General features: G+C 37.8%; 1 protein-coding gene across 1 annotated transcript in view; it reads left to right on the top strand.

Annotated features, from left to right (window-relative positions):
- Positions 1 to 464: 464 nt before the first annotated feature.
- The window catches only part of LOC136881104 (DNA-dependent metalloprotease SPRTN), a 184,417-nt gene continuing 159,899 nt past the window's right edge, over positions 465 to 24,982 (top strand). Inside the window, exon 1 of the mRNA XM_067153741.2 lies at positions 465 to 625. Within this exon, the coding sequence (XP_067009842.1) occupies positions 569 to 625 (57 nt within the window). The 5' untranslated portion in view covers positions 465 to 568. The remainder of the gene's footprint in view (positions 626 to 24,982) is intronic.

Raw genomic sequence — 24,982 nt, 5'->3', positions numbered from 1 at the left:
TAGCAAATTTTCTGCTGACTTCCTCTTCCCACCCCCTCCACCCTAGTCTACCATCAGATATTTATACCAAATATACACGTTTTGGTTTTGAAAACCTCAAATTCTGAAACACTTGATATAACATCTAAGACCGTCCATTACGCCGGGCAAGTTAGGCCTAATACCTCTCTGTACTATCGTATACATTAAAAAAAAAAATATTGTCATATACTGTATATAGTGCATTACCAAATACTGCATTTGGTATTACCGCAGTTTACATTTTCCCTTACGGAATATTTAGAATTTATTTGGGGATTTTCACAGTCATATATTGGCTATGCTGGCACTGGTTTTGTTACTGTTAGCAAATACAGTAGCTGTTAGTCAGTTGTTGTTGAGTATTGTGTCTGGGTGAAATAACGAGCCCAAATCAACTTCACGAACAGAACAGAACAGAAGGTTGGACTGTAGTACTGTAGTTTCCTCTTGCTTGGTGCTTGCATTTTACGACTGCAAGTGCGATTAGCAAGCCAGTGGAGCAAGACCTGAGCATAATTTTAGTACATACGGTAGTATCGGGATACTAATGGCTCACAGACAGTCATTCGCTTTGGCTGGTCGTCCTCGTTTCTTAGATAATGAGGTAGGTGAATTTGACGTTGTGTCCTCGCCGGATTCCGTTTCTTCAGTGAAACATTGTATTTTCGCTTTCATTTCGTATAGGAAGAGGAATTAGGGATTGGATTTAAGTTAAATATTCGATAAATCTCAAAGTTCTTTGAAATCATTATGAAAAGAATTGAATTGAAAGGTAATTATTACCTGGGTGATAACCATAAATGCAGATTAGTGACGTTTGATTGATTGGACGTCCTAGTTTTCCAGTTTATGATGAATTGTGTCTTTGTCCTGAATCTGTAATAATTGTGATTGGGTACTGGTGTCGTCGTGATGCTGAGGATCGCCACGTGGTCAGTTAGTAGAATTCAAAATTTCCTCATGCATAATCCCAAAACTGACTTAAGCGTTTCCATTACAGTTGTAGTCTGTCCATGATACAATTTATATCGACCGATTAGTACCGTGTAATTTATATCCAGACTGAGCCCTGGTGCGTGGTACTTCATCACATCGTTGCTAACTCTTCACGAAGACGGTGGCGGTTGAAACCTCAGCAATTCCACTCGAGATTTTGCCAATTCCACGTATTTTTTTTTTGTTTGTTTATGGCATCCTTTTTCCTTATCGAGATAGGCCTACAAGCCGGTTGGAGCAAATATGGTTGCTCTTTAGTTCTACTTCACATAACTTACTGGTACTCTGTACGTTTCTGAAACTTTCTTCCCTTTTATTTGTAATTCCATAGTTCATTTGAGGCGATCTTCTTGTATCCCTGGTCATTGGTTAGATCGTAAATTTTATAGTTACATTTTGTTTCATCTTGTACCATTAGGGGCATATGACCTAGATGTTAGGCCTCTTAAACAATAAGCAGCATCATCATTTTTGTCTTACCAACGAAGCTCGTAAGAACCTCGAACAACAGCATGGAGACTTGAAACCGAGAAGTGAAATGCTTGGAAAGCGTGGGCATCCCTCAGATTGAACAGCAACCCTCAAGATTTTGACATCAACAGTGCCACCAATATGGAAGAATTTATGGTTCGAGGGTTGGCCTCAACAGTCTCCTAATAACTCGGACTCATCCACTAACATCTGAAGAAGACATTTAAGCTAGTCATGCTATTATTACTGAACTATGACTTGTGCAACTGAGACATGGCCAAAGTTAAAGAAGAATGAAAATAAAATATTCACAGCAGAAATTGCCGAGTCATATTTTTAGGAGACAAGGGGACAGTTTGAGACACACAAAAACAAATTGAACTGAGTAATGAAAGTCTCCATTAAAGTTCTTAGGGGCTTTATTGGCAATACAGCGCAGAGTCAGGCAGTTAGCTGCTTTAGTTTCCCAGTTAGTGGTGTTGATTCGGCTGATTGATTTGACTTCAGTACATCTTTGGAACTCTCTTGCTCTCTTCTCTTCAGTTGAGCGTACAGAATATGCTTTGAGAGGCAAAAATCAGGCATCTGAATGACATCAACCGTCCAGTGAAGTTGGTGTTTCATGATCACAGTTTACGAACTGGTAGTCTTGGCCTTTTCCGAGATATTGGCATTAGTTTGATCTTTCCTAGTAACCCTGAGGATTCTCTTCAGACAATACTGATAATATTTTTCCAGCAGTTCATTTGCATCTTGTTAATGGCTGAAGTTTCATAGCTATAAAGGAGTGTTACAATAGCCTGATACACATGAAGCTTAGCTTGAATACTGATGTTATAATTATCAAAGACACTGTCGTAGTTGGCCAAATGCTGTAGTAGCACATTTCAGGTGATATTGAATTTCAAATAGGATGTGACTACCAAGGTAAACAAAGTGTTTGATGTTCTACAAAATCTTGCCATGGACTGTTATGGTTGGAGTAATAGAATTTGATTTGGGTGCAGGCTGATATGTTTTTGTAATTTCATTTATCTAGCATAGAAAATCATGTAGACACCACAATCGGTCCTAAAGCCACATTGTCTGTGGTAATTGTTTTTTAGCAATTGGATATAATTTTGCAATCAACATTGAACTCTATCCTCCTTTTTTAATACAGTCAGTATTGATGCATCTTTGAAGTCCGTGGCTATGGTTAGAGTTCCAGGTTCTGACAGTGAGCTTAGACTGAAGCCGAAAAGTCACGAGAAGGGGTGTCCAATTAGAAAATGTGCTGTGTATGACCCCTGAGCATTGTGACTAGCTGCCACGTAGCTGAGCAGTCTGTCGCATACACCACTGTAGTGAATATAGCAACACGTCGTGAGTTAACAGACTTTGAATGGGGGATGATCATCAGCGCGTGGGTTGTAGTATTGCAGAGATTACATGCAAATCCATGTGTCGAGGGTGGATCTTCAATATCACAGAGAGTGTTACCACCCACGTAAACCGTCGCATGGGAAGACCACAGGTGTTTAACGAACAGACATCATGTTGCCTCTGCAGAATCAGACTGGGCACTCGACGGACTACTGTGAGTCAGATCACCACCCAGTTGAATGTTGATCAGGAACCTATTTCTACCAGAACTGTAAGGAGGCAGCTGCACCGCATAGGCTTTAGCGGCCGGTGACTCTTATCTCTTTGCTGACACCTTAACGCAGTTCAATGTGCATGGGCCTGCGAACATCGGCAATGGACTGTGGAACAGTGACAGCATGTGATATGGTCTGATGAATCCTGGTTCCAGTTGTATCAAGCTGAAGGGTGCGTGAGTGTGTGGTATATGCCCCATGTAGCTATAGATTCTGCGTGTCAAGGCGGGAGGTGAATCAATTCTGGTCTGGGCAGCATTCTCATGGTCGCAATTAGGCCCTATTATCCAGCAGCAGGGAGCGCTGACAGGTGCACTTTTTGTAGACATTCTTTCAGATCATCTGCATCCTTTACTGGCCCTAGAGTACCCTAATAGAGATGCCAATGCTATGTTTCAACAGGATAATGTGCCATGTTACTGCTCTGTGGTAGTATGCAGGTGGTTGGAGGAGCACTCCAGTGAAGTTACAACCATGAATTGGTCCACCAGATCTCCCAATGTATATCAAATTGAGCATTTATGGGATGCTACTGATCCTGGTGTATGTTCCATGAACCCCACACCAACTATAAAAGACCAATTTTAGGCAGCAGTGCAAGATGTGTGGGTCCAGATCCCAACAGAATGATTCTAACACCTTGTAGAGTCAAGGTCTCACCGTATTGCCATTTTGAGGGCTTGTGGAGGATCAACTCGTTATCACATTCAGTGTCTTATGACTTTTGGCCACTCGGCATATATGCTTAGTGAGGACTAGGAGCCCTTCCTTGAAGAACTGAGATGGAATTGGATCCATTAGCTTTATTATTCTTCAATGGTGTGATAGCATCTTCAACTTCTTGAAGTATTACCAATATGATGCTGCCCTAGCATTTGAGGAATTTCCTTTTGTGTATGCATGTCAGTTCAGTGAGCATTTATGGAGAAGCTGTTTTTGAGTAGTATGGAGCCATCCGGATTTAGACCCTGAGCAGATGGACCCATTGTAACACTGAAAAAGAACCTGGGTGGTGTTGATAACTGCCAGATGTGCATTTCCTGGTATTTTAGTATCTATAATTTATTTTTAAGAGTTGTATGCACAGGTGATTTGACTATTTGATACTGTATTCTCTTGGAAGCTGAGTTAGGGTTTTTCTGCTATGCTTCCTGTGCTTTTTGTCTTTGAGGCTCTGAATTTCTTGGTTGTCATTAACCAAATCTCCAAGTTTCAATTTTTAAATTAAAAAAAAACAAAATGTAACTGACAGATTATTGGCAGAGAGATAGACTCACAGACTTCAAACTTTAGACTTCTTCAGCGGCATTGGGATATGTAGTGGGAGGATTTTATCACAGAAGTTGTTGGAGTTTGGTTTTAGTATTGTTATCCATGAAATGGTCAGTGTTCAGTTTATGCCTGGTGAGCATTTTCTGTTTCCTGAACAACGAAGTTCAGTATATGAATTCTACAATGCAATGGTACATCTTCGTTCCATAGTAAATTGTCATTTGTGTTAGGAAGCACTCCCAAACTGTCTCAAATTTTATTATTTTTGCTCCTTTTCTCTTTCCTTTGGTCATCTTCATTGTATTGTTTTTCCTCTGCACTGATTCTTTATTTCATATTCTTTCATATTCCCATGTACGTTATTTCATCCAGCTGCTTTTGTTATAATTAAGTTCCATAAAACTTGTGTAAGTTTTGGATTTGTTTATTACAATAAATGTAATATATCATTTAGAAACTGGCACGTCTGAAGAGAACCCTTTATGCAAAGTAATAGACCTATTGTAAATGCCTGCCAGTATAGAAATACTTTAAAGTTACTTGGCTATGTGAGTCCAACTTTTTCTTCAAACAAGAAATTTCCAATATAAGTAAAGTCTGTCTTTTTAAAATATCAATTTTTCCTAGTGTGCCATTTATAAACTGGCCTTTTTAGACTTTTGTCTATACTGTTGTCTCTGTAGTATGAAAGAATTCTTTCAGGACTAAATTTAGCCTGTGGAGACCTGCAGCACCTTATGATTTATTCACTGTGATCAGCGATAATGCAATTTTCTTCCATTTGCAAGTTCTGTAACAAAAACTCGATCACAGTAATTGATTCTGAGGTATATATTACTGGAATCATTTTGAATAATAAAACAAGTTGTCAGTAAAATTATTATTCACTTATTCACTCCAATACATTGGTGATCACTTAATAAGTCAAATATTTTATCTTGGAAATTAAGTGAAATCAAGCTACTAATGACGTGGAGTAGCAGCTAAGGTAATAAATGAAATGGCATATGGCTTTTAGTGCCAGGATGTGTCTGAGGACTTTGGCTCGCCAGGTGCAGGTCTTTTGATTTGATGCCTTTAGGCGACCTGCTCGTCGTGAGCAGCTAAGGTGAAATAAATGTTAACTGTTCTTCAGCAGGCCAAGGAAGGGAACAGAGCTACATGAGAAAATATGCAAGTTGAGGTTGGTGCATGGCATTTCCTAAATCAGCAGAAAGATGAGAGCTGTTGTCTCTGATTCTGTTAAAATTCAGGATGAAACTACAGTAATGTGAAAAACAGAACACTAAACAGAAGATGCCTAACCTGTGAGAGTTTGACTCTCTCACTGATGCATCACCACACACGGCAACTGCCTGTGTTCTGCATTGTTATTAAGTGATATGTAACCATGCACAATGTTTAGAACTGCCAACTATACAAAATGTGTAATTTATGGTACTAATACCATCTCCAGCGTAAACAAAGCATCTCCAGCAAATGAATTCCATACCCTCTGTAGGTGTAAATGTTTCAGTAAAAGGAAACTAATAAACTTTTGAGATCAGCCTTTTTTGCTATTACGATGCTTATATTGTTGCATACTTCTCAAAATGCATTGTTATGCCTTATTTATCATTTTGCAGTATCAGTGAACCCTTAAATTACATACCGTGTTTGAAGAACTAAGGCCAAACTAAGTACCATGCATGGCTTAAAACACAAGCAAATCGCATAAATACCTGGTGTACTGGGTAACCTTCAATAATATTTCTACTGCTGCGTACACTATTTTCAGTGCATATGATACTTTATAATACCTCATCAATTATACACACATACTTGAACTGAACAACCTTGTCACTCGATGACGCATGTTTTTGGAATGGAAAAGGCTCATGTTATGCTATTGTGTACTTGTCACCAACAATATTCGGCTCTGCCTAACTGTGGGGACTACGTGCTTCTAGCCACATAAAGCGCGGACAACGTCTGTGAGATACCGCAACACCTCTTGTGAGTGACTGACCCTTGTGCTAGTATTCAGAAATCTCAACATCCTGTTTATGGCTGCCCACTAGTTAAATTAGATCTACCATCCAAAACAGTTTCTAAGAAACATCCAAAATATTTGCAAGTTGCATAAAAGATAGCCTGCTTCAATTAAAACAGGATGGAGGAGTAGGTTTATGATGTCTGCTGGTAAACTGTCAGTGTAGTGAAAATTTTATTGAGAAGTTTAATAGGATAAAATATAGCTGGTATTGTTATAGGAATGGAATCCTGGATAATGTAGATGATGTGTACATTTTCCTGAAAGAATAAAGAGGGTATAGGAAAGACTGGGAGATTCTCATATTCTGTGTTATTCTCCATGATCACCTCCACAGCGAAACCATCCAGAAGCAATATTATGAGTAGTAATTGAAGAAGTAATCCAGGTTAGGAGATGGGTGATTTAGCCCTACCTGTCACAGGAACAAGAATTGGCCACCATACAGGCATCTTTGTTGGCAGTGATCTGCACAGTGGGAAGTTAAACAGATTGAGCATGACCTTGGAAACCAAGGCTTAATGTAACACAAGCCTGAATCATTACTACAGACCATAAAATCTGAAGCTGCAAGTTTTATAAAGTTTGAAAACCAGCAGCACCATACCAGCTTCGGAAGAAACCCTGACCAGTTGCCAGCTAAGGAGCAAAGGTGTAGAAGATATACTAGATGGGCTATGATAGTGTTTTTACAGGTGGAAACTACACATAAAAATTTTTCTTTATTATATACAGGCAAGTTAAGGAAAATATGGTACGTCTCGTCCATCCAACAATCCTCGTCCATTTGTGTTTCATTGAGGGTCCCTTTGCCTTAGTGGTTTTAACCAGGTCCATTCTTTGTAATCTAGATCTTCCTCAGTCATTTTCCACTTGTAATTCCATAATATAGTTAGTCAGAAGTTTAATTTCAGCTATCTGTATTTGATTTTTCTCCTTTGCCACTAGTCGTGATCACAGAAGCTTGTCATGGTAGATATCCAGAACGTTATTTCTTTAGATTTCATTGACATACCTTTATTGCATAATTGTTCTCTGAAATAGTTTGTATGGATTATGTCATAACAGATAGGCTAATAAGACGTTAACTAAAGTATGTAAAAAAAATCTTATTATTCTATGTCCGTTGGCAAACCCATTTTGGGTCAAATTGAATGAATAAATAAATAAATACAATCTGTGATTGATAACTCATAAGTCTTAACTTTCTGCCACAGTGTGTTCGTACTCCGAATACATCCCATGCTCACATGTTTGGTTGAGTTGCCCTCTATTTTCAAAGTATGAGCACTATTGATCCAGGTTGGACAGCAATATTCAGCAACAGAATATGATAGGGCTAGGGCTATGGATCGTAGGATGTATTAGATCCCCATGATGTACCAGCAAGTTTTTGAAGAACATTTCTAGTTTTTATTATAGCAGGCACATTTGAGAGATGTTGCTTTAGTTTTTATTATAGCAGGCACATTTGAGAGATGTTGCTTGAAGGTCAGAGTTCTCTCTAGCATTATTCCCAAGTATTTTGGAGTACTACAATACAGGAGTACTTGGTTTCTGAACTTAACATCTGGTTTGTAATTTGACAGTCTGTTGTGCAGGTGGAATGCAGATACCACTGTTTTCTAGGGATTTAGGCGGAGGCACATTTCTCAAAGTATACATCCATGGCTTCGAGATCTGTGGATAAAATAGTTTGTATCAGGAAAGTCAGAGTGCTGAATTATCAAACAAATTTCATCAGAATAAATTAATTTTCTCAAAGTTGTTTCCGGTAAGCCGTGTATGTATAGATTGAAAAGGAGGGGAGCCAGGACAAATGCTTGAGGTAAACCATAATTTAGTTTAAATGCTCTACTGCTGTCATTGTCGGGGTATTTCTGAAAGTATCTATTGTTTAGCATATTGTTTAATAAGGTCATAAGTTTTCAGCATGGGATAGCATTCACAAATTTCAAAGGAGTCCTTCATGTCAAACAGTATCATAGACAGCTGACAGGTTCAAAAAGGCAGCCACGCTTACTAATTTCTTCTCATACCTATTTTCGATGTGCATAGTGAGAGAAAATACCTGCTGATTACAGCTTTTTCCAGATCTGAATCATGCTTGCTCTATAGGAATCTCTCTTTTGTTTTAAAAATTCTGTTGTAGAACAGTCACTCAAAAAGTTTGTATGTGACACTGAGAAGTGCTATCGGACAATAGTTTTCCACTTTTGTGGGATCTTCATTTGGCTTCAGTATGGCTAATATATATTTTCTTCATCAGAGGTGGGTTACCAAGTGTTCAATAAATTTCCAATTTCTTTGAATTTATTTAAGAAAAGGCTAGGAAAACAGATACGGAATCCACCACCTGAGTGACTGCCCTAAATGCAAATCAGTATTGATTGATTGATTGATTGATTGATTGTTGTTACCAGTTTGCAGGTTATTTGAAAAGAAGCTGGTTAACCATTTTACTGTAACTTGTCCACAGTGAACCAGAAGTTCAGGGTAGATTCCATCAAATCCACTTGCTTTTCCAAGTTTCATCATTTTGATTGCCTCTTGTGTTTCCTTTTCAAGTAATGGAGTGGAAAATTCTGAAGACTGTGGGGCTACTCTTTTCTTGGTGTTCAGCTGTGATTTAATATTTTTTTGGTTTGCTTGTCTTTTATATTCTTGGAACCTGATACTAGATGTTTAACAAAATCATTCAAGTTGAGGGCAGTTTTTGATCTTTTAGTTGCAGTGTTTGATGAATCTAATTTCGTAACGAGAGCAGGCATTCCTACTAGAGTTGGTGAAATCTAGCTATTCTACTGTTTCATGCCAGATCTTTGTTAGACTCTCATCCAGGGATTGGAGGAGACCTGTTTTATTGTCAGAAGTAGGATGTTCTTCATATTCCTTTAGTAGCTCTTGACTCTCTGTACTCTTTATGGTATTCTCTAGGGATGCAACGTTTCGCTGCACCTTCAATAACCCCAACAAATTGCTGTAGTAGTTATACGTTGGTTTATTCCATCTGATATTGGAGTTATACCCCCAAAGATGTCTGAAATCACAGAGGCCATCTAGTCTCAAGAGAGTGGTGGTGGTGATTGTTTTAAGAGGAAGTACATCTAGGCAACCATCCTCTATATAACACTAATCAGAGAGAAAAAAAGGAAGGGGTCCGACACTTCGAAAAATGAAGATATCAGCCAAAGGAAGACAAGGGCCACGAAGGGCGTGAAAATGAAAGACTCCCTAGGCCTCCATATGTAATACCGTCGGGGTCTGAAAAGAACAAGAGTTCACCAAGGGCGGTCGGATAGGATAGATGAAAGTGAGGAGCCTGGTACAAGTGGAAGCAATGCCAGGACTCAGCTAAGTGCCCCGTGGTTGCCAACCCACACTCCAAAGTTCAGAGCCCCTGGGGCCCTTTTAGTCGCCTCTTACGACAGGCAGGAGATACCGTGGGTGTTATTCTACTGTCCCCACCCACAGGGGAAAGTCTCAGGAGACTTGTATACGTTAACTATTGTGAAGTTTTCAATTTTAATTGTAGTAGTAGTAAAGAGGTCATTTTCAGGGTTTACTGACCAGTTGGATTTGTTATGTGATTCTTGACATAGGTTGCAAGGCCATAATTCTGATGGTAATTAGAGGCTATCAGTTTAAAGCTTGGGTATTTTCCCTTTACTCTAATTGTAGTTCGTCTGCTATGCGTGTTTCCTGGAGTACGATATCAACTGCATGTTTCTGCAAGGGCCTAGAAAGATATTAACGTTTTGATAGACTTATCCCTTCGATATCCAGCTGACAAATGTGCAGATATGGTCCAATCCTACAGACCTTAAAGGTCCTGAAAAGGACCGCACATCTCTTTATTTCGTTCTTTGACCGAGAGGTCGTTTTCGACAGTTTGGTCTCATCAATGTTGCTTTCCTACCACCACCCAGGGGACATGTGCAAGTCAGTTGAGATTATACCTACAGATGTGAAGCTAAGTTACCAGTTCATGGAAAATCCAGTGGAAGCAGTCTTCAGTAGTCATATAGTTGAAAACCATTCTAAGCGAATACAAGGATTCGACCTTCCCAGATGTCAGTGGACGATCATGAACCAGATCCAAACTGGACAAGGCAGATGTGGATATGTTACACAAATGGGGATGGGCTACCTCTGCAAGTTGTGACTGTGGTGCCTCCGTGCAGACTGTCCTCCACATTGTTGTTGACTGCCCTCTTCCTGCTTTCAGAGGAACGATAACGGACATCCATCATACATCACTTGAGCGATAGAGTGGGTCAGAGAACTAGACCTAGAATTGTAAGATTGTACATGTTTGTGACTGCATATTTTTCCACAGACTTTGTGTATAAAATGTATATGTAAATAATGTTGATTCATCATATAATAAATAAACATTCTGCCATTTTCCAAATCCTGTCTTAAATTTATTTATTACATATTTTAAGTTCTTCAAAACATTATCTTTGATTTTTATTATTCTTTTTCCTTCTCTCTTAGCATGCATCATCATAGTCTTTTTCTCTATACTAATTCTTATTTCCCAGTCTTGTATATTCTTATATAATGTGTCAAATTGTTCTTGCATTCCTCTTATCTTCTCCTCAAATTCTATCAGCAAATATTATTGTTCATTCGTATATCTCCATATACTGCTTTTGCTATGGCAGTATTATAAATAATAAACATGACAATACACTTCTTTCCAATATAATAGTAACCACTTTGCCCCTTTGGGTCTTGTCACAACTTAAGTATTTAAAATACATTGTTCAAGCTATGGTACCATATTCACTCCCCCCAACCCCTAGTACTTTTGTATAGCCTATCCAATGTTCCAAAAATTTTGCTCTGAAAATTCTATCAGTCTGCTTCTTAATCAGTAAATACCATATCTTTGTACTCGGTCCTCTTCCATGATTTTTTAAATAATGAAATTGATTAAAGTCCTTACGCTTCTGAAACCAAACTGCTCTTCATGAAGTTGCATTTTCATTCTGGACATATGGAAGGAGCATCCCTGAAGAACATTATGGGGCCATTTGGACATTCCCTGGACAACAGCATGGTATTGGTTGAGAAGAGACATAAGTCCTCTTCAGGACTCAAAGTACACTGTTGTCCTTTAATAGTGAAGGTTTATCGTCCTGCAAATAAGAGTTCCTTGGTAGACTCTGTACGAAGCAAAATGTCAACATTTTGTGTATGGAAGAGTTCCTTAAGAGATAGCATTCAAAACTTCCAGAATTACTGGGTATGAGACTAGCAGTTGACCCGCATGGTAAGGATGGAAGAGCTAACTTCACCAGGCTGGATTATTTGACCCTATTAATAGTTTATTTATTGGAGAAATCTTTACCATTTAACTTAATGTACAGCCATCAGGCTGTAAGCTAACTCCTTCAAAGAATCCATGAATTTCAGAAATAGAACAATATGGGGTGTCAGAGTACCAGATGAAGAAAAGACTGTCTTTTAAACTTCCCCAAATTGAACAGAGATGTTTAATGGGGACTTGACAGAATCGCCTGGTTTCTAGTCCACAGTTCAGAAAGCACATGAAGAAGTGTGTTTACATAGAAGCAACAAGTTTCAATTTTACTTCAAACTATGGAGCCTGGAAATGAGGCAAGGGACATTGTGACAAGTTATACCCAGAGAGTAGAGAACTATATTAAGTGTCAAAGCACAGAGAGAACATTTTGGACAAATTGTATGGTATCTAGAGGAAATGTTGAAGTTAGCAATCTCTAATGCAATTGGTAAAGAAAAGATACAACCTCAAAGTTGATGGCCAAGTTAGTTTCAACTTTGATTCCTGAAAATACTAGAAATAGATTTTGCAGATCAAAGTATATGGGCTTGAACAGACTTTGCAAGCTTGATAGAGAAGCTCAATCTTCAAACAGATAAGGACCCTAGAAAATATCTTTTAGATGCAACTTTGTCTGATGGCATTAAAATAAAGGTTTGAAGGGAACAACAAATTATCTGGGAAAAGATGGATATCAAGTTCACAAGCATTCAAAAGACAGAGGAAAGCAGGTGAAGAACGGCCACATCTGTTCTGTTGCTGTTCTGCATGATGGCACTTTGAAAACTTGCATCTTCCTCAAGAAAAACCATTAGAGTAAAGAATGTTTTGTTACTCAGTCCGTGACATTTGATGACAGAAAATCCAAGGCTAAGGAAAATTGCTGTTATGTCTTATGACCAAATTGTATTGCTGCCAACTGTAAAACAAAGGTGAAGTGATTTGTGTGTTCCTAGAAGCATATCACAGTGACATGTCCTAAACTTTCTTAAGAAGAGTTGCCTGAGAAGACCAAACTTGAAAAGAATGAAATAACTTCAGGCATGGTTAACTTTATATGCACAAATGACATGATGCTTCAAACCTTGTGGCCATGGTTTGTGGAAGAAAGAACAATATCATCATTTCTAAATTGTGGTTACCAGAGTCATAATTACTATGGAGAAGAGCAGAGGAACTAGGTTTGGAGGCTATTGCAGAAGTTGATAGCTTATATCCTGTTCAGAGGCAGTCACACCTTTGAAATAAAGTGAAAGAAATTCAACTAGAAAGTACAGAAACTGTAGGGGTGGGGAATACTTCCATGAAACACAAGTGAGAGATGCAGAGAGAATCTCAGTTGATTCATCGATTATCAAAGATAGCTGAGGGAGTAATCGGATTTTGGGGAAAGTTGTCTTTGAGATCAGGTTGCTTATTGGGATGGATATGTATTGGGAAAGCTATTTCGTTGTCCAATGAACTCACTGCTACATACATATCCAATGTCATTCCATCTTAAGTAATGGGTCGGCGAACGAGGCTTCTCCACCATCTGTGGTCTCTGAACTTCTCTCCTCCTTCGATGCTTTCCAAAGTATGTCCTCGCTGTTGAGTGTCAATCTTCACCATGTTCTTGTACCTGAGTCTTGATCGCCCACTTGGTCTTTTGTCTTCCAGTTTTAGATCATACATTTGTTTCGGTAATCTGTTATCTCCCATGCATCGCGTATGTCCATACCATCTCAGTCTCTGCGCTGTTATTCTGTCCTGCAGTCTTAAAACTTGAGCCTGCTTGCGGATTCCCTCATTACAGACTCTGTCTCTCCGTGTTTTATCGATTGTGCTACGAACAAATCTCATTTCTGCTGCCTGGATTCTACTAACATCTTTATTTCTCATGGTTCATGTTTTGCAACCATAGGTCAGGATTGGTACGTAATAGGTTTCATATATGACTCTTACATTTTGTTGGTATTTTCTTGTTCCATATTATGTCTTTTAACTATTTTGTAAAAATTGCTACCTGCCTGAATTACCTTGTCTATAGAACCAGTATCAGAGATAACACTTCCAAGATATTTGAATTGATGGTTCATCTTTAGCTGTTTCCCCTCCATTTCAATGTGTCCCATTGGTTGTCCGTATCTCTTCATGACCATAATCTCACTTTTCTCTTGGCTGAAGATGAGTCCATATTCTTTAGCAGCTTCTGTCCAGGAGTTCACTTGTTCTTGAAGGTCTTCTTTAGAGTGAACTTACTGCTGTTGAGACCAAATTAGAAGGTGAGAGATTTTAATTACGTTCTGAAACGAGTACCGTATCTCACAATTAGACTGGCGTGTAGTGATGAACCTATTATGCAGTTATAGAGTCATGAAACTGTTAGCATTCAAAGCCCTATAGAAGTAGAGTTGTAAGCTGATTGAAACCAGGAACCAAAAGGCATTCCCCTTGACATGCTAAAGAGGAATTAAGACTGTCATTATCTGGTTGCACTGCCTTGGGCTGAAGAACATCCTGGGCTCTCCATTAACAGACAAGCAGTGGAAATAAAACTTTAGTATGTCTCAAACAAGTTAGAGAAAGCAAAGCTATTTCCACAAATGATCGTATTTTAAAGGCTCATGAATGGAAGACTTCATAGAAGAGGTACCAGTGCGGGAATTTCACAGGGTGGTTATCTTCTTCCACACTGCACTGTGTTCAAAGAGAATGGTGCAACCACTCCTGTACACCCTGTATTTAGGGCTTCTTGTAAGACAGCTGAGAGGATATCATTGGATGACTGCGTAGAGAAGGGACCGAACTGTACCCAAGAAATTCCTGATGTCTCTTAAGAGATTTCTTGGGAAAACATTTGGAATAGTTTGATACTGGAAAAAAATTCCAGGTGATTGAAGTACAGGAAGATGGCATATTTTTTATCGTTTCTATGGTATGAGGATCATGCAAAAGAAGAAATTCAAATATTTTGGGTTTAGGAGGATAGCATTTGGGATCTTCTCCAACCCTTTTGTCTTAAGAGCTGTTATAGATATCTGTTAAATGTAAATGAAGAGATGCAGTTATTGCTGAGAAATTGGAAGAAATATTTGTATATGTTGACAATTGTACATCAGTTCGGTCAGTTGAGGAATACTTCAATACTTTTTCTTTCAATTTGTTTTACATTGCACCACTACAAATAGGTCTTATGGTGGTGATGGGATAGGAAACATCTGGGAGTGGGAAGGAAGCAGCTGTGACCTTAAGGTAAAGCCCCAAAATTTGCCTGGTGTGAAAATGGGAAACCACAGAAAATCATCTTGAGGGCTGCTGACAGTGGGCTTCAAACTCACTCGCTCCCGAATGTAAGCTCACAACTGCATGACTCTAACCACATGGCCAACTCGCTTGGTAATACTTCAATAAAGCTAATTGAGAGGAGTTCCGAAACCACTGTGTATCTTAAGCCTAGCCACACAAATCGCCATCTCCATGTAGATTCTCACCCCCATTCACTACAAAACCAGGGCATTCTCGTGACACACACCACGTGGGCAAAAAATAAATTAATGAGAGAGCCATCAGCTATCCAGGAGGAGATGGACACACTTGGTCAAATTCAAGGGTAATTGTTAAAACAATGTACAGATTTATAGAGCCTTCCATCCAAAAGGGATGACTAAACAAAGCTCACAGAATAAAGTGAAAGAAGAGAACTGCCTACCTTCCTTTTATCCACAATACCACAGATCGAATTTCCGAGGTCCTCCGCAAGCACAATATGTAAAAAAGTGTTTGGCACAGTCACAAAAATTGCTCACAGTTTAGGTAAAAGAAAGGACAAAATGTCTCCATTTTTACACCCTGGAGTGTACAAAATTCCCTGTAAACTTACTTGAGACAAGGTATACATTGGTCAAACATGTTCCATTGGCACTTGTATCAAGGAACACCAAAGAAATATCATTCTCAACCAGCCTGGCAAGTCAGCAGTAGCTGAACTTACCCTACCGTCAGGTCATTGTTATGTTCCAGGATGTTCAAGCTCTTACCCGCACAAAACACTACAGGTCTAGGATTATATGGCAAGGAGTGGAAATACATGAAAATCCTAATAATTTCAACATAGACACTGGCTAAAAGTTAAGTGATACGTGTTTGCCAGTCATTAAGGATTTACATAGGTAGTTTTCTTCCCTATCGTTTCACTGTTTTGTTTCAGTGTTTTCCAAATTTGTAGGCTCCTCGTCACTAGATGGTTCACTCTAGGCTGTCATATTTTTATAACCTATGTACAGTTATTACTATATTATTCTTACTTCTATTCACTCTCATGTCTTCAACCTCATTACAGTAAGTCCTTATTCCCTCCTCTCTGCCTGACTCGCACTCCTTTCTCTTTTTGTTTTCCTGCCGTGCTGCACACTTTTCTTTTCATCTTCAGTTCTGTTCTATTCTTCTATCCTTGTCAATCTTTCATTGTACTTTATTTTCATCTTAATTTGATTTTACTTTATTTCTTCTACCATGTTAGTCTTTGGTTCATTTGCTGTTTCATCTTGTAATGCACATACTGTACATACTAAATAGAAACTAAGATGGCATTGCCACTTCCTATTCAGAAGGCTAGCACACAGTGAGCCATCTGGTGATGAGCAAGATTACTGCTTACAATAGACCAATGGTAAAGTATTCTTAAATTCAAACTCTCATTATTGGAGAAGTCTTCCTCATAAAAACACAAAGCAACATTCTCTGTGAAGCTTTAAGAATATCGCCTTGTTTTCTTAATACGTCAAAAGCTATATTATCATGCTAATTGTTACGGGCCATAAAAGTATCTATCTAAATAATAGTTGATGGTATTTGAGGGAGGAACTTCTGAGGTTTTCTGCAGGTTCTGGGAATATTATATCATGGTATCCCTGGTAACAGCTTGCAGGGTGGGGGTGATTAGTTCAGTGGATTAGGTGCTGGTTTCCTACTTGAAAAACTAAGTTTGAATCCCGAATCCTGGTGGTCGATACAGGGTTTTTCATCTCATGATCACATTGGATCAGGACTCCAGCCTTAAAGCCCAGTCAAAATCAAAATGAGGTAGGTTGCTTCAGCAACCTTAAAAATAGCTGGGATAAAGTGAAGAAAGTGTTCTAAAAAAAAAAATCCCTGTTAACGGCTGCCCTGGCTTTTCTGGTATTCTCTCTGATTCTCATTGTAAGTTTGTGGTTTCACCTCAGGAAACCATGAATTCATTGTAGTCTGGGGTGGTTATTGGTGCTCTTTTCTAGACTTTCCCCACATGGTTTAGAGAACCCTGTAGTATGAAATGCATATCATTACCCCACAGTGAAAATCCTTCTTTTCCCTCCTCTCTGGTTAACACTGTCAGTGCACAGAATTGTGTTTGTCTATTTCTTAATTTGTCATTGATTTTTTTGTGCTTATGCTCATTTTTCTGTGTCGGATAGATTTTACTACATTTTGTATATGGTAGGGTTGTACATACACTGTTCTTTAGGTTCCAGTATTTTCCCATACTCTCTTGCCATAATTGGTATTACTCTATAACAAGACAACTTTGTATGTAAAAGATGATAACTTAGCATTGTATTATCTAGAAACTCGCGTAAAGTATATGTGGTGCCAAATGACAGAAGAAAAGATTGCAAGTTTTGGAATTTGGTGTTTTGTAACTGAAGTTTTCGATGACTTAAACAATCACAGGTATTCCTACTTTGTGAAATCCTCGTCTGGTGAACTCTGGACAACTACAAGTATTATTAGCACCTACTCAGCAAGCCTACAATGTTCCCATTGTTCATTTGCCATGTAGTGGCTTCGTTGTTGTCAAAGTTTTGCGGGAAGACTTAGGTTGTCATGAAGATGGATTAATCAATATTAACCTACTAAATCTATATCTTCCTATGTTATGGTATTATGGCCAGCCTAGTCTTACCTCGGGGAATATTGTATGTGAAAGCATTATTTATTAGTTTACTCAGCTGGGCTTTCAGAGCATATCACAACGGTAGATTTTGATTACTTACATACTCAGTTATAATGTTAGTCTTGAGAACTCTCGATGTTGTTGTATTGGTCCTGAAAGACAGAAGAGGGTATAGTAGCCTCTTGCCAGAATCCCAGAGAGAGATGGTATTCCCTGAGTTGCCAATCTGAAGACCATGGAAGGAATTCTGGTGTATCCAGTTCAACACCTTTATTCTGTAGAAATGAACCATGATGTCAAAGAATTTTCTAAAACTCATGATGATAGACTATATAGACCAGTGATGAGGACTATGACAGAGATTGTGAAGAATGTAAACTAAGTTCAAATCCTGGTTGATCCTAGGTTTTTCATCTCATAATTGTGTGGCATCAGGACCTCCCAGCCTTAAATCCCCAGTCAAAATCAAAATGAGCCTAGGTGGCTCCAGCAACCCTAAAAATAACTGGGATAAAGTATAGAAAGTTAAAAAAAAGTCCCTGGTAATAGCTGCCCTGGCTTTTGTGGTGTTCTCCCTTGTTCTTGTTCTGAGTTTGTGGTCTCACCTCAGAAAATAAACTGATTTAGAACTTGTAATGGTAATAGTGTAACTAACAGTGTATATTTTCATGGTATTATGTTCAAATATTTTGCAATAGTTATATTGTGGTAATCAGCTTGATTATCTGATTTAATGTACAGTACAGTTGTTATATGCTGAATATGCTACTACAATTTCAAGGTGGAAAGGTATTACGAAGGAATGTGGAAGGAGTGTTTTGGTATCTTTTGACTTTGTTAATATCTTTAAACTCAGAATGTATAAATTGTTATTCTCTTGTTATTGTTGTCGATGCTACATTGAATAAAGTATTGCAGTGATAGTGATGTTCCCATGTCTGATCTGATGAAGCAATTTCATAGCTCAACAGTGTGTTAAAACTGAATGCAGGCTAATTGAACATGGTTCAATCATGTACTAGATTTATTATGTTATTTGACCACAGTGTGTACCCTTCTGCAAAAGGTAGAACTTCAATAAAGCAGACATCAAAATTTATTGCTGCAATGGGTGCAAAACCTTACACCAGTTCCTAAAGCATGCGATTAGTTTTGTTAGAGTTCTTGAATCTCCATCCCTTGTGGTTGTTGCACCAAATACATCCAAGGTATGTCTCTGGAAAGTAATTGCTTTGGTGGAACAGTGCTATTCTCTATTCAGACAAAAACCATTTGGTAATGATAGCCTGATCCAAAAGGGATATGTGGATCAAATTAGTGGGAAATTTAGACATCATGGACGATGGCTCTTAAAGAAGCTGATAACGTTCCTTACTATATAATCTGTAGATTTAGAAGTGTCAGCCCAAACAATGATAGGCATTTCAATTTCTTTTTTCTGCTACAAGGGAAAATATTACTGATTCTGGTTAACTAGTGTCCTGAATCCATGTGTGTTGTGATTTTCTGTATCGCATCAGATTTTTTTTCAATTTTGAAAAGAAAATAGAAGAAAAACATCAAAATTGGCAAAGTTCATAATTTTTAAAAAAATTTATAAGACAATATATGTGAAATGACTGCTTAGGTATTGAGGAATGTAGAATCCAAGTCTGTATTCAAATTTTTCCTATTGTGCCCCATTTTATGTAATTTATTGAAATTTGAATAATAATTTTGGTAATGTACAATTAGGCATACTATTTTTTAAACATGTTTTAACACCTCATTATAAAATTTGAGTGTATAAAATTAACTATAAAACACTGAATCATATTAATAAAAACTCCTTACGGCCATTTACATATTCAATTTTTCGGTCAAAATGTTGCGTCGTTTTGTTGCCCTGCTGTAACTTTGAGATGTACTCCTCTTTGAGCGCCAGCAATAATCTGCTAACATTGCTTCATTCCACTTGCTGATACCTTATTTCAATCATTTTAATTGGTTGATGAAATCTTTCACCCTGCTCCTCACTCATTGCACCAAGATTTTTGGAGAAGTAGTCAATATGGTTGTGTATAAGATGAAGTTTCATACTCATGTTACAACCTAGAGATTTGAAGTTAGCTAACATTACCTTGGCAATTTCCTTGTAATTTTCAGATTTCATGTTACATTGAAAGTTTACTGTCAAGCTTTTAAATGAACACTATGCAGATTTTTCTGTTTCATTAATTGGACTAGAAAAAAGAGTGACTGAATGGGTTGCTATATTTCTAGGAAATAGATCTCAGAAAATTAAAGTAGGTGAAGCTTTATCTGACCCTATAATAATTAAGAGGGGAATTCCTCAAGGCAGTATTATTGGACCTTTATGTTTTCTTATACATATAAATGATACGAGCAAAGGAGTGGAATCAGAGGTAAGGCATTTTGCGGATGATGTTATTGTGTACAGAGTGATAAATAAGTTACAAGATTGTGAGCAACTGCAAAATGACCTCGATAATGTTGTGAGATGGACAGTAGGCAATGGTATGATGTTAAACGGGGTTAAGTCAGGTTGTGAGTTTCACAAATAGGGAAAGTCCTCTCAGTTTTAATTACTATGTTGATCGTGAAAGTTCCTTTTGGGGATCCTTATATGTGGGTGTTAATATAAGGAAAGATCCTGATTGGGGTAATCACATAAATGGGATTGTAAATAAAGGATACAGATCTCTGCACATGGTTATGAGGGTGTTTAGGGGTTGTAGTAAGGATGTAAAGGAGAGGGCATATAAGTCTCTGGTAAGACCCCAACTACAATATGGTTCCAGTGTATGGGACCCTCACCAGGATTACATGATTCAAGAACTGGAAAAAATCCTACGAAAAGCAGCTCGATTTGTTTTGGGTGACTTCCGACATAATAGTAGCATTAAAAAAATGTTGCAAAGTTTGGACTGGGTAGAATTGGGAGAAAGAAGACTAGCTGCTTACTTGAGTGGTATGTTCCAAGCTGTTAGCAGAGAAATGGCGTGGAATGACATTAGTAGATGAATGTTTGAGTGGTGTCTTTAAAAGTAGGAAAGATCACAATATGAAGATGAAGTTGGAATTCAAGAGGACAAATTGAGGCAAATATTCATTTATAGGAAGGGGAGTTAGGGAGTGGAATAACTTAACAAGGGAGATGTTCAATACATTTCCAATGTCATTGAAGCCTTTTAAGAAAAGGCTAGGAAAACAACAGATAGGGAATCTGCCACCTAGGCGACTGCCCTAAATGCAGATCAGTATTGATTGATTGACTGAAAATTTGGATCCCTCATTAGTTCGCGTATCTCTGTTCTAACAAATACACCAGCTTTAATTTTTGCTTAACTTTTTAAAATTTATTTTATTTCAGTTTTAAATGTGGAATTGTTTTGGTTTTGCTGCGAAGCCTGTAATGAATTACTTCATAACTCCAAGCTTAAGGGGGGACGTGCATGAAATACATGTGCAAATATAATCATTCACCAAATCCACAATTTGTAAGGTACATAACTGAAATTTAGTACAGAGATTAAGAATGGTTAAATGCATCTCTTCGCTATTTTTTATAACTTAAGGAAAATTTAATTGAAGCTTTTTGCAATTTATAAATGTTATGACCCTGTAATCAACAAAGGAACCATTTTTTCATACACTTTTCAACAAATTGTCAGCAAAATTGTACAGTGTATCCTCAAAATGTATAGATTTAATTACAGATTTAATTAATTTTATGTTTAATTATTTTGTAAACTGAAAAAAATATCCATAAAAATCTATATTTTTTCTTGTATATCTCGGCGTACAGGAATGATATTAAAATTTGGCCCTGTGTATATGTTTGTTATAGACACAGCAATGGGGATGCCAAAAATCATGGCTCTATCTTTTCCAGTTTCTGAGAACGGTGTGTTTTAATAACGGAAATGGTGATTCTGAGAAAATGCACTTTTTCCTTGCAATTCTGTTTATGAAAATGCCAGAACTGTACTGAGTGTCCTCCTTTCCTTCAAGACTTCTCTTCTGGTTTCTTGTTTTCTGCCTTCTTTGCTTTACCAGGTCTTCAACTGACTTTTCAGCTGCAGAGAGGCACTGTAAATCTATTTTTCTCAAGATGCCTTGAGGGAAAATTCCTACCTTAAATCCCATTCTCTCTAATAACTTCATCCTCACTAAGTTCCAGCCATTAAATACAAGAACTGTATCATACATTGCAATTCTGACAACTGTAGCAGATGAAAATGTGGTTTTAGGGCATCGTTTTCTTACGAGTCAATTTAGAGATTCATTTGGATTTGGGTTTTGTCATGAACACAGTTTTTGAGAAGTTCAGGATCGGCCAGAAACCGGTAAGTGGGCTTGACAACATCTACGATGCATTTTGGAAGCCTCTGCTTGTGGATGTAGGGGTTATTATCCCTCTGAGCCCGTAGATATTTACAGCAGCTAATGTGGCACAGATTACAAATGGGTTGTTCATCTGTTTACACCATGTGAAAATATGTATCCGATACAGTTCTTACTTCAGACCTAACCTCATTCCTGGTTTGTTTCTCACATCTTGCGTTCACAATCTTCTGCAAAATCAGTTTATCCAGTCTTCTATACACTCGTTGTGACCATAGCATTATTGATTGATGGAAGAATCGAACACTTGCGTAAATCTCCATCAGTAGCAGAAGGCAAAACAGGATATTATTGCTTCTTCATAAATAAAGCAGCTGGTGTGATATTGTTTCTAAGATGTGGAACACAGTCATAGATGATATATAAAACCAAAGAGTATGTATCACAGCCTTCTAGATGTATCCCATGCAAGTTTGCTTGAAAGAAAAACACGGAATCGTTCTTCACCGAGCTAGTATTGAAGTAATGCTTCAAACATGGGTGTGGCAGTAAGGTCACGCCACACATTTCATTATTTATCAGGCAGTTTGGATGCAATTTCATTGTTGAAACTTTGGGAACATATTGTCAATGAGTTCTACTATTAAATAACAGATAAATTGAAAATTGACATTTTGGGCCCATTTCATGAATGGAATTGGAAAAAAAAAATTTCTCTTTAAGGATAAGTGGCTCATACAACACATTTCTTACCCCAAGTGTCATTGCAATATTAACCCTTAGAGTGCCAAAGAGCGTGATCATGCTCCTACCGACTCCTGCTAAAATTGCCAGGAGCGCGATTGCCCTCTTCTCTAGTGCCTTAATAAACACTATTTACTGAGCGTTGTTTCACTGATGGGTGGAAAAACTGGTTGTTGTAGGATAATAAAGGCATGGAATTTTCATTATTGCATGCACATTGTCACTACGTTTGCTTGTTCGGGTTTTATCAGTGCTTTAACATGGTTGTTTTACCAAGTATCGCTGAGTATCTGGAGAAAATGGCAGCAAGGCATAATGCTGACTGTGATGTGTTTGCGAACAATGACAAATTTAGTGGAGTATTTAAACACTTCACCTTTTAATGGAAATGATTCTGAGAATGACCCGGAGAGTGACAGTAGTGAGGTTATGATGGGAACCGCGCTAGTAAGTGCTGCAAATATATCTGAGAGCTTGGAGGCTTCCGAACTTAGCGATGGAGCAAATGACGGTCCTGACAATGAGGATGATGATGATGATGGTGATAGTACACAATGTTCCCCAAAGATCTGTGTTTCGGGAGGTTTTCGTAGGAAGTGACACTTTTTATAACCCTGCACCTGCCTACTTGGAAAATTCAGGTCCAAAGCATGTCCTGCCTTGCAACGCGAAACATATCTCGTATTTTTATCTCTTCTTTACTCAGTCATGGCAGCTAATGGTGACAGAAACTAATAGATATTTTACTCAATTCTTGAGGTCAGCACAACAGTTGAAGCCGAATTCCTGCATAAAGCAGTGGTGGCCTGTTACTCTAAAGGAAATGAAAGTTTTATCACTATATTGTTAGACATGGGAATTACACGCAGACTGGCAATATTTTCATACTGGAACACTGATTCTCGAGTCATCCCATGGTTTTTAAAGATGTTCTCAAGGAACAGATTCCAGCTAATACTGAAATTCTTCCACCTTGTGAATAATGATTCATTGTTTCCACCAGGTCATGAGAAATATGACCCATATATTCGTTTCAGTCTTCTTGTGGATCACACCAATTTCTTCAGACACTATTACACTCGCCATTATAAAACAATATTGTATTTTAGAATAAGGGTTATTATATTAATGAAAACCACCTTTCCAATATATGACAATCCTTTGTCTTTAGGATAAAACCATTAATAGATATTATAATAAGGACATGTATTGCTCATGTTTCATGAGCATCATCAGCTAGAAATAACTTAATCCAAGGCAGGTCAAGGCCCTGATCCCGGTAAAAACATCTAATAATACATTGATAAAAAACAAATTTTAACAATTTAAAAATAATCATTAAGATTATATTATGTCTATTAAAACAAATAGTGACAATTAAAATTGCTTAAATGTAAGTGGAATGAATGACATGAAGATGTTACAATAATTTGCTGTGAGTGATTGGTCGTATAAATCGATGATCAAAATAATTTTTGCTCAATGGCTTGTAATTAAACAGTTTTTTCACATTAGCCGTGGGCTCTTGTAATGAACTATGATCTTGTTTCATAGATTAAACATGATGTGTGTTGAAATCACATGTATTGGTTGAAAAACGAAGTGTACAGATTGATAAAACGTTGCCTGGATTGGCGTAAAAAAACCTTATGAGACTCCCTCGCGTTTTATTTCAAACATTATTATGTATAGATGGTGTATTATTATTGGGCTTCAAATGGGGAACTACTGATCTCGTAGGTAAAAAACATAAATCAGGTGTGCCCCTTGTGTTGCTTGAGTGGTGATTAGTCCCTTAGTTGTTTACGGACCAGTGAAGAGATCTCATTTACAGTGCATAAAGTGCAAATGGGGTCTCCACCCATTATGCTGGGGGGTCCACAAGTGTTAAGTGGTAGTGATTGAAAATGTGTAAATACATACATGATTTTCTTGTAGATAGTATTAAAAAACTCAATAAACACTAGGCAGAATATCTCGTTTTTTTTAAAATCTGACTAAGATCAAGTATACATCATAAGACTTCCTGACACAAGAACTGACAGGTAACTTTTGTAGGTTTGAACTTGAAAAATATAATCTGCTCCATGCTAATATCCCAGGAAAAGAAATTTTCTTCCCCAAATGTGACCTTATTTGGTATTATTTGCTATCAATATCAGTACAGTCAAACTTCCTGAGCAATTTGGGACAATAATAAATTATCTGGATTTAGAATTTGGAGAATTATG

Source organism: Anabrus simplex, chromosome 1 (assembly GCF_040414725.1).
Source record: "Anabrus simplex isolate iqAnaSimp1 chromosome 1, ASM4041472v1, whole genome shotgun sequence".
Classification (NCBI taxonomy): domain Eukaryota; kingdom Metazoa; phylum Arthropoda; class Insecta; order Orthoptera; family Tettigoniidae; genus Anabrus; species Anabrus simplex.
The sequence above is the reverse complement of the archived record's forward strand: the minus strand, read 5'-3'. Positions and strand labels throughout refer to the sequence as shown.